This window comes from Elgaria multicarinata, chromosome 2, assembly GCF_023053635.1.
Source record: "Elgaria multicarinata webbii isolate HBS135686 ecotype San Diego chromosome 2, rElgMul1.1.pri, whole genome shotgun sequence".
Taxonomy (NCBI): Eukaryota; Metazoa; Chordata; class Lepidosauria; order Squamata; family Anguidae; genus Elgaria; species Elgaria multicarinata.
This window is the reverse complement of record NC_086172.1, coordinates 111303688-111314452: the sequence shown is the minus strand read 5'-3', so window position 1 is coordinate 111314452 and position 10765 is coordinate 111303688. Positions and strand designations below refer to the sequence as shown.

General features: G+C 43.2%; 1 protein-coding gene across 2 annotated transcripts; it reads right to left on the bottom strand.

The window, feature by feature from the left end:
- Positions 1-3384: 3384 nt before the first annotated feature.
- On the bottom strand, positions 3385-10161 carry FADD (Fas associated via death domain). 2 transcript variants are annotated; one of them, XM_063118807.1, is made up of 3 exons: positions 10081-10161; positions 9407-9715; positions 3385-6962 (listed from the first exon to the last, which is right to left on the bottom strand). In XM_063118807.1, exons 2-3 carry the CDS (start codon positions 9702-9704, stop codon positions 6688-6690), a joined length of 573 nt encoding a protein of 190 aa, XP_062974877.1. In that variant the 5' UTR covers positions 9705-9715; positions 10081-10161; the 3' UTR covers positions 3385-6687. The 2 variants fall into 2 exon arrangements, with proteins under 2 accessions (XP_062974877.1, XP_062974876.1); XM_063118806.1 differs by having other exon boundaries at positions 10077-10117.
- Between the last annotated feature and the right edge of the window lie 604 nt (positions 10162-10765).

The window sequence follows — 10765 nt, the reverse complement described above, 5'->3', positions numbered from 1 at the left end:
TTTATCCTGATTGTGCTTTTTATACTGTATTTTGTATTTGTGCTTTCAACATGTTGGTTGTTTTATTATGGTTTTAATTTTTCCGCCCATAGAGCTTCAGCTATTGGGCGGTATAAAAATGTAATAAATAAATAAATATAGCCGGGAGAAGCCGTGCACTGGACACAGCGCTCCATAGGAGTGCTGTGCCCATCGGGCTGGGGTGTGTGTAAAATCACGGGGGGGAGATGGGGGCCAGGGGGGAAAGAGTGGACCCGGTGGGAGAGATGGGAAGAGCGGAGCCAGGGTGGGGAGACCATGGACGGGGGGACAGAGGGGGCATCGGACATGGTGGGCGGGTGATTGGGCGTGCGGGTGATCAGGCGGGCATGGCGGGCGGGCGAGCAATTGGGCAGGGGGGGTATCAGACATAGCAGATGGGGGGAAGAAGAACGGGGCCAGGGCAAGGAGATTGGGGACGGGGGGAAGAAGAACAGGGCCAGGGAAAGGAGATTGGGGACGGGGGGGGAGAAGAACGGGGCCATGGTAGGGAGCTCGCGGCAGGGGGGGCGGAGGTGCATCAGACATGGTGAGCGGGGGATGGGCGGGCGAGTGAGCGGGGGGCAGACATGGTGAGTAAGGGCAAATGGGCAAGTGAGCAGGGGGTGGACATGGTGAGTGGGGGGTGGATGGGCGAGTGAGCGGGGGGCAGACATGGCGAGTGGGGGGCAGGCGAGTGAGCAGGGGTGGACATGGTGAGTGGAGGGCGGACGAGCGAGTGAGTGGGCGGGGGGGATCAGACATTGGGGGGGAAATCGGGGGCAGGGGGGGAGCGAGCGGGTGGGGGCATCAGACATTGTGTGTGGGGGAATCGGGGGCAGGGGGAGCGGGGAACCCTTTTTTTTTAAAAAAAGACTTACCTTTTCGTTGGTGCGCTCCTGCGCACATGGCCCCTTTAAGGTTAAAAAAATGGCCGACGCGATGGGGCTTTCCCTTACCCTGTCACATGTTACGTCTAGCTAGGGATGATGGCCCGCGCTAGCTGCAGCGCAGCCTCACCCCTACTCCCCACCGGATTATCAGATAGGTCTAGCAAGGCCCTGTGTTAACAAAACAACAACTCCACCTCAAAGGTAGCCATGCTGGTTCATGAGGAAAATGAATATCCAAAATCCATAGTTGGGCAATATCCTTATTATGATCCAACAACATTCCACAAAAATGTGCAAACGTTTGAGCTCTCCAGAACTCAGTATCTGGCTAGCTGGTACAAAAGCAAAGATGAGGAAAGCAACAGAAAAGTAAAAATAAAAAATGGTCAGATGTTGTGGCCATGTGGTCTGCAGTTTAGATAGACCTCATCTCAAAATGGAGAGTTAAGAATTTTCTGTGTGTGCCAGAACTGAATGATGCTCATATCCTTCCACACAAAAATCCACTCCTGGTTACTCAAAGTTTTCTCTTCAAGTCAGCAGTATAATTTACGACAGGAGGGGAGTTATTTTGTTACTCCTATTGTTAAAATGTTTGGGAGTCAGAAATCCTTGCCAATTTGCAGCAATGTACCAGCAGATCATGATCCGCCTCTTGCCCACCTCTGCTCTACATCATGCAAAAGACAAAAAAAGTTTCCATGAGATTGGAAACTTTCCCAGCTTCTTCCAAAAAGGAACTCCTTGTTCTGGCAAGAAAGCCTACAGAAGATCAGACTGCAAGTTGGGCCTTAACTTCAGTTAAAAAATTAATAATGTGTAAATTACATGGAATTTGATTTTGTCTTTGAACAGATGATGCATGGAATTCTAATCCAGGCTACCTGTTGCTCATTAAAGAGTTTATATGAAAATAAGGTGTCATAGCCAAGAATTATCTTGTGTAATTAACAATGTGATATACAATGCTGCAAACAGCCTTAAGGGATACCATACAGCACATAGTGTTTAATGCCAGCTTTTGTAGACATGCATCTACATCAGTATTCACAGGCACAAACATGCACTTATAAACACAAAATTTGGTTTACATGAGTTCATGTGTAGAATTTGGATAAGGGAGTATTATCAAGTATTTACTATCAAACAATGCTCGTTTATCATTCAACAGGTAATTTCAAACAAAGGTGTGGAAATTTTTGGAAAGGTTCATCATGGAACGTGATTGGTAGCAAACATTTACTAAAGGCTCTGTAAATTTGGTTTGCAAAAATATAAACTAAGAATAATTTTTAAATGTTTTATAATTGGCATTAAATATAATACAGATTGGATAAAATATCTAGAGATAGCACATACAAGTGTTGGGGCTGTAATTAAATGTCAGCGATCTTTTACACCCACCCACATTAGTCTAAAGATACAGATACCTTATTTAAAGATATTTTTTTAAAAAATTAACAGCACAATCCCATACATGCCTAAAGTAGTTCAGTGAGGTTTATAACCAGGTGAGTGTAGGACTGGAACCTAACGGCACAATCCCAACCATCTCTACTGCTAAGTTGAACCCCTCTTGACTTCTGGTCAAGCAGTTTCTTGCCCACTGAGTTCAGTGAGGCTTATAACCAGGTGAGTGTAGGACTGGAACCTAACGGCACAATCCCAACCATCTCTACTGCTAAGTTGAACCCCTCTTGACTTCTGGTCAAGCAGTTTCTTGCCCTGGCCCCACCCCTCCATCAGAGAGGGAAAAGCTCTTATTGTTGATTAGCAGTGAGAAAGGGAGCTGGTTTTAGTGTTTAGCTGACTGCCAAAAATTACTTTCATTTAAGGAATGGATCCAAAATGCATGACTTTCTTCTTCTTCTTCTTCTTCTTCTTCTTCTTCTTCTTCTTCTTCTTCTTCTTCTTCTTCTTCTTCTTCTTCTTCTTCTTCTTCTTCTTCTTCTTCTCATCACAAAAATGCACTCTCAAACTGACTTACACACGCAGAACAGAAATCCATGATTACTACAACGGTGTGTGTGTGTGTTAACATAAATTTTAAACCATAATCAGCCAATGATACAAATAAAAAATAACATGAAAACATAATCTAAAAACAATACTATTTGAAAAGTGTACATCCACAAATATGCAAAATCTCCCACCTCTCACAGCCAAAAACGATCTTCACAAAAGCAGCCTGCAACATTTGGGCCATAACTAATGTCCATATGCTTAGAAAAATAAGTACATCTTTGCCTGGGGTTGAAAAGACGACCATGTTGCTCCAATGTCAAAGTTAACAGAAACTGTTAGACATGAAGATAGAAGATGAAGGACAGGGAATTTTGTAGATACATTTTTTGAATCCTGGAAATTAATAATGGTATTGAATTAAACATATCTATTCTTCAGTTTTGTAAAACTTAAATTTTAAAATGTTACTACTGATGCTACGACTAACAAAGAGAAAGAATTGGAAACATTTTAATATTTTAAGGTATTTTAATATTGAGAAAAATAATGTAGAAAATGTAATGCAGAAAATGTAATACTTAGGGAATGTAGAAGAGATTGGTATTTTCTGGGGAATTTCATACAACTGTGATCTTTGCCATTATCTTTTGTAACAATGAAACAAGAAAGGATGCTTGTAAGGATTTGATTCCTGTGTTCTCCATTAACAACAAAAACGTTGCTTTGAGAACAAAACCTTGAGAAAAGGAGGGAGCAGCATGAGGGAAGAGTTCAGGTATGTTAATTGCCTCCAATTATATAAATGCTGCTCTAAGCAGACTAAAGGGGGAAAAATACTTCACAGTTTATACAGACCATAATACAGCTTACAGAGTATAACACAGGAAGCCATCGTTTTAACTATGAGAGCTATAGACCAGTGGTCTTCAAGTGGTCCAGACCAGAGACCCACCTCGGACTTCCCACCTGCAACACGGGACCCAATTTCACAATTGCCCAACATGGCAGCAACAGCTTTGCTGCGACCCATCTGGATTGATCTCAAGACCCACTGGGTTGCGACCCACCAGTTGAAGACCACTGCTATACACAGTGGCAACAAATAGTTAGCAAATGCTATGGAGACGTGTTATCGGTAGTTTCTAAAATAGGCGTCTGTGAGAGATTCTTTATTCTGGTGAAGATCGAAGTTTGGCCTTGATTATTTTTCAAAGTCCTTTCCTGCCTCACTATTAAGATTTCAAACTCTTTTCAGCTACAATCCAGGGTGGGATCTGGGAAATTACAGGCTGGTTAGCTTGACATCTGTTCCAGGTAAATTGGTTGGAAGCATTATTAAAGACAAAATTTGTAAGCACATAGAAGGGCATGTCCTGCTGAAGAAGAATCAACATGGCTTCCGCAAAGGCAAGTCCTGTCTCACTAATCTACTAGAATTCTTTAAGTGCCAACAAACATGTAGACAGGGGTGAACCAGTGGACATTTACTTGGACTTCCAAAAGGTTTTTGACAAGTCTCCCACCAAAGACTCCTGAACAAATTTAGCAGTCATGGAATAAGAGGCAAGGTCCTCTTATGGATCAGTAGTTGGTTAGAGAACAGAAAACAGAGTAGGAATAAACAGTCAATTCTCCCGATAGAGGGAAGTATATAGTGCGTCCCCACAGGGGTCAGTATTGGGACCAATTCTTTTCAATTTGTTCATAAATGATCTGCAATTAGGAATGAGCAGTGAAGTGGCCAAGTTTCCTGGAGGCAACGGCTATCAATGGCTACTAGCCCTGATGGTTGTGTGCTATCTCCAGAATTTGAGGCAGTAAGCCTGTGTGCACGTTGCTGGTGAACATGGGTGGGAGGGTGCTGTTGTACCATGTCCTGGTTTGTTGGTCCCTGGCCGATGGCTGGTTGGCCACTGTGTGAACAGAGTGCTGTACTAGATGGACCCTTGGTCTGGTCCAGAATAGCATTTCTTATGCTTTTAACAGACATGTGTCAAAGGCGAAATTCAGCAGGTGCTTTTCCCAGCAAACATATGCCACAAAAGTAAAAGCCCCGCTTGTTGAATTGCCGCCTTTTAAAGGCATATAAGCCAAGCCAGGGGTCCTCAACCTTTTTGAACCTATGGGATTTCACTGCCAGAGAAGCAGTATTACTGAAATGGGCACAGTTGCATGAATGCCTGGCCAACCCCAGTAAAGTAGTGGAGGCCAGGAGAACCATAATGGGCTCAATCTTTGTCTCAAGTGTCTGGTTGGCTTGATGGTGGCAGCAAATATGAATTGGTATGTCAATACCATGCATCTGGCTACCTTTGACATAAGAAGGTTCCCAGTTACATACATAGCCTATGTGGTGCTGGTGTATTATGGGTGAGGGATGATTAATGACCTATATCCAAGTTCACAGTGGCCCTCTTATGTGCAATATAGGTTCTAGTCCTGTCTGTTCCTTCTCCTTCACCTTTTGACAGGACTGTTGCCGGCCAGGCATACAACAGGGGACCTGAGACCTACCATTCTACATGGTCTGGCTTGATATTGCGGCTCCTGTTATACCAATTGGGGTGCTTCATGCCAAGAGGTTGATCTGAGAATGCAGTTGTGGCTTCCCTTGTTGCCTGTCATGGGTCTTACCTTTGCAATCTCTCAAAGGAAATAAAGGAACTACTTGGGTGGTCTGCCGTACGTCTTTAAGCTATGCAGTTACAAGGATGCTTACTAGCAGTCTGTATGTGGGTGGCATAAGGGGAGATGAACCTGTGTAAAGGGATTCCTATGGCTGCTCAGTGGCTCATGCAGCACAGGGAATGTAGAGTCTCTGTCCAGCAGGCTGTGTACGGTGGGGCAGGGTGATATCATGTGGATGTCTTCCTGTTGCCATATGTAAATGAGCTCCATACATGCCTGACCCATGTGAGGGAGGGTTTTGTTGGCATACTGTTCCATAATTGCTGGGTGTTAACATGCCTGCGGGGGTGGGTGGGTGATGTCTGTCAGGTTTGCTATTCTCTGTGTGTGTGTGTGTATTCTGGAGTGCTTGGGCTAGGAGTTCATCAGGTCCTGACAAAGAGCTTCATCCCACGTACCTGTTTCCCTCGAATTATCCCCTACAGCGCTAAGCTGTCGCCGTTATTGTTGCTACCGGGCGGCTAGATCCTTTGCATACCAGGAAATGGGTTTAAAGGGGGGGGGGGGAATGTAAAAAAATCATAAAAATCAATGGATGACCCAATCTGATTCAAATTTGGTATGCTTAAAGCTCGCCTTAATATCTATTACTGTGCCAATTTTGATGTCTTTATCTTTAAAGCTTAATTTTTCTTCAAATCCTGCTCCTGTGCCCCAGTGGCCACTCGGAAAACAACAAATTATATGCTCGAAAACTAGTAGCAAAATATTGCACTTCTTTTGGTTAAGAAGTGCAATTAAAACAGGATGCATGGGAGTACTTCACAATAAAAGCAGATTATAAACTGGAAAACTTCGGAGTCCTTTGCACGCAATTTGCAGTGATTGCACAGTATAATGCTGGTGTGATAAAGCTCAAAGTCATCCTGATGTTTAGCTGGTGTAAGCTCGTTCCTGGCTTGCCAAGACTTTAAAATTGCCCTGTAAATCAATCTCATGGCAAAGGACAGAATTGAAAATCACTGAAGCAGCCTTAAAAGCAAGCAAATGTGCAAAGGCAATAGTATAGGTTGGTTGTATATTGCAGTCCCAGGTTTTCTGTGACAACTAAACAGACTCTTTTCATGGAAATGTTTAATTGAATGTCTCATCAGTGGAGGGGTTTCACTGACATTACTGAGTTTCAGACTTCTGATTGCAAACCTTCTTCGACATATTCCGCCACTAGATTCATACGGCAGTCCTTGAGGGTTTTTATTACGTCGCAAACCTTTGCTTCTTTCCCTTTTAATCTACGCCATTCCAGAAGTGATTGCATCAATTGTTCTTGCAAGTTAAGTGGATTGGCAGCTACGATTCTATCAATTCGGGTGTCTGAAATTCCAAGTTTTCTCATCAGCATTTTCCAGTTTCTTCCAACATGTTCACATATGATTTCAAAAGCTCTGTCCAGCTTACCTAGAAAAGAAATCATTGTTTGAGTCAAATCACTGACGCACAGCAGGACATGTTGCACTCCGGACAATGTTTCGAGTGTCTGTCTAAAACACTTGGGGGTTCGGTTGCAATGCTCACTCAGACTGGAGCAGGATTCCAGTGTGCTGCTGCTCTCAGTGTCTGCTACCACTCAAACCTCTTCTTTACAGTGAGGTGGGTAGAGTTCCTGGGTAACCACAAACTCCACCAGAAGTTAACCAACCTCACACTATACTTTAAGGACTGCCAACTAGCAGCCTGTAGGCTGTCTTTAGTTGCCAACCCTCCCTCCCATCAAAGCTTCCATGGTTCCATGGTTCATGGTCCCTCTTCCTTTACAGTTTCCCTAGACAGCCTGCTGGTGAGAAGGGAAAAATCCAAACTGGATTAACCGCCAGAAAATTATCCTCTTACTCATGCCTCCAAATTGATTCAAGAAGCTTGATTTATCAGCATAGTAAGTATTAACGTAGTAAATATTTTTTTCTTATTCCTATATCTGAAGTAGGAATACAGCGGCCACATTTTTTCTCTTCTTGTAATAATTTTAACAGGCTGGAGGTTTTTCGGAATGCAGATGATATTGTGGTAAATGATATGCCTATTTCTGACTGTCATGAGTACATAAAGGCAGGGAAAGTGTGCCACTGGGGCTGCCAACTGTTTATCCACCCTAGCTCCTGTGTCTTTAAAAAACAAACAAACAGCAGCTTGATCTAGATCAAGTTTAATCAGAAGACAGAACCAGGACTGTCCCTGCCATGCAACCAGTTTAAGCAATCGAGGTGGAGATAGATGGCGGCAAGAACTAGGTATCTGAATAGTGCAGCAAGGTTTTTAATACCATAAAAATACCATTAAAGCCCTAAACGGCTTGGGACCTCGATACTTGAGGGAGCACCTCTCCTTATATATGCCTGCCTGAGACTTGAGATCTGTTGGAGGAGCCCTTCTCTGCATCCCACCAACACAACACATTCACTATGTTGGGACAAGGGAGAGGGCTTTCTCTGTTGTGGCATCCCGACTGTGGAATGCCCTCCCCTTGGTGGCCCGACTGGTGCCAACGCTTATTTTATTCTGGCGCCAAGTGAAAACATGGCTTTTTAACATAGCTTTTAATGGTTGAATTCACTAGGCACATTGTTTTAACTGTTTTAATAGTTTTATTGCTTTTAAATTATATATTGTTTTAACTTGGTTAATGGTTTAATTTGTTTTTATCTGTGTATATTTACTGTTTTATACTGTATGCTTTTATCTGTACGCCGCCCTGAGATCTTATTGATATAGATGTTTTAAATAAATAAATAAGTGTTGGCCTAAGCTAGAGGGAATTTAGGCTTTGCTTCATGCAGCAAAATGTCTTGGACCAGCATTATGCAGAATTCAGAGCTTATTTCTAGTATACATTCCTTTATGCATGGATTTAGATTTATAATCCCATGCACCTTTTCCTGGAAGTAAAACCCACTGAATACACCGAGACTTATGTTTGAGTAAAGATGCATATGATTGCATGTTAGAGGATCTTAAGGTTTCACTGAACCCTATTCCTTTCCCAAGATTTCCAAAAAGTACATTTCTATTAAAGCAATGAGTTAGATCCAGTAAAGTGTGTCTGGAGTTCTGTACGTGAAATGGAACTTCCACATCTCTCATCCCCACTGCAACCCTCTGAATCCTCCAAAATCTGCTCTTGATGGTTGGGGGATATGGGGCCTGGGGGTTGGGAATTGATAGAATTCTGGGGACTCTCCTGTGTTTTCTCACCACCTCTTTCTTTCTTTCTTTCTGACCACAGGAAAATCCATTAAAGAAGAAAAGACAGGATAGCTACACAGTGCTTTTTAATTACTAGAGCTTGGCAGCTTGGAAGCACCCCAGAGAAGATTGAGGGGGGACATGATAGCACTCTTCAAATACTTAAAAGGTTGTCACACAGAGGAGGGCCAGGATCTCTCCTCGATCATCCCAGAGTGCAGGACACGGAATAACGGGCTCAAGTTACAGGAAGCCAGATTCCGGCTGGATGTCAGGAAAACTTCCTGACTGTTAGAGCAGTACGTCAATGAAACCAGTTACCTAGGGAGGTTGTGGGCTCTCCCACACTAGAGGCCTTCAAGAGGCAGCTGGAAAAGCATCTGTCAGGGATGCTTTAGGGTGGATTCCTGCATTGAGCAGGGGGGTGGACTGGATGGCCTTATAGGCCCCTTCCAACTCTACGATTCTATGATTCATGTGTCAAGATACTATTTTGCCACACATAAACGGGTCCTGTGGCACTTTGAAGACTAACAGCTTGACAGCATTCTATCCTACGTGTGTTTACTCAGAAACAAGTATTGCTATGTTTGATGGGGCTTATTGCCAAGTAGTGTGCAAAAAGCTCTCTCTGTCAGGTCAAAAATTAGTTATCCACTTACGTTTTTCTTGAATATCCAGCTGATTAACTGGATCACCGGTTGCACCTTCGTCAAACTGTTCCAACTGGGTTAGTAGATCTTCTCTTTTCAGGGTTCTTAGCATCTGCCTTAAGAATTCTACATCGTTATGTGTAATTATTTGCTGTTCTAGGAGATAGGTAAAGAGCTCGTGGCCACTTTTCACAGCCTCTAGCTTTTTTTTACCAATGCGGTCCTGGCACAGAAACTTGAGAGCAGAAAGTTCGTCTGCAGTAAGAGCCCTTGAAAACGAATTCAGCAGATCCAAAAGTGGATCCATTACTGGAAAACCTAGGAAGAGCAGGAGGAAGGATTAGAATATTCTAATACTGAATTTAGGGAAATTCTTCACGTTCAACTGTTTCTATCTCTTTAAGTACGCACATTCTTTTGGGCATAGAAACTTCTGGCCAAGCAATATTCAAGGTTTCACCCGTAAACGTGAAATAAATAAAGCTGTACTACGATCTCTTCCTTTGAGGAAATAGAATGCCAAAGATCTGACTTCCTCGTTCACAAATGCACCCGGAACTCAATGTTAACCAGATTATTTTCGAAACGATTTCAGGCCAACTCCGAAGTAAAGTTCTGCGCAATTGATCTGAATGATTGTTAGGAAACCGAAGGAAAGAAAAACTTTAGAAAACTCTACCTACTTCCTGGTTTAAACTTGCCGTCTCAGGAGGCCGTACCGCGAGGAACAGGGAGGTCTCTCTGCTGCCTTTGGGACACTCCGCCCACTAGTTTTGACTATTTCCAGGGGGTAGCAGGATCAGCCTCTCTCCGGAAATCGTCTGTAACGGGGCGACTCCAGAATGCTCCCTCGACGCCAGGCGGCAGTGTTGGGACAGCGTTCGCGGCAATCGCCAAAGCTAGTCGAGCCGAGCCAAGCTAGACGACACTTAACAAACTGTATATAGAAACCACAAAGAGGAGAAGTGTGTTGCTTTTCTAGCTAAACGCAACTCAGATGAAAAGATATTCAAAACAAATATGCTAAACATGCTACATTAAACTCTTGTTTTTATTGGACCTCCTAATTGCATCCATCGGCCGCCGTGGGAAAAAATAGTGGATATCCTAGTTGTGCTTTTATATTGTATTTTATATCATGTTTTTATACTGTTGTTTTATACTTTGAATGGCTTTAATTTTTGTGAACTGCCCGGAGAGCTTCGGCTATTGGGCGGTGTAGAAATGCAATAAATAAATAAATGATGCAAACAGCGATGCAGCTAGGTAACTTTAGACTCTTCACTTGATGGTGGTGGTGGTGGGGCGTTTTACGGGGTCATCTCTATTACTTCAGTTGTAAAGAAGGCAACTAAAGTTTCTCATCTC

Excerpts from the sequence above, each read along its gene's own strand:
- FADD (XM_063118807.1), bottom strand. The coding sequence starts at position 9,704 with ATGGATCCACTTTTGGATCTGCTGAATTCGTTTTCAAGGGCTCTTACT. Across the intron at positions 6,963-9,406 it reads GCTGGATATTCAAGAAAAAC|GTAAGCTGGACAGAGCTTTT; the intron begins GTAAGTGGATAA and ends TTTCTTTTCTAG.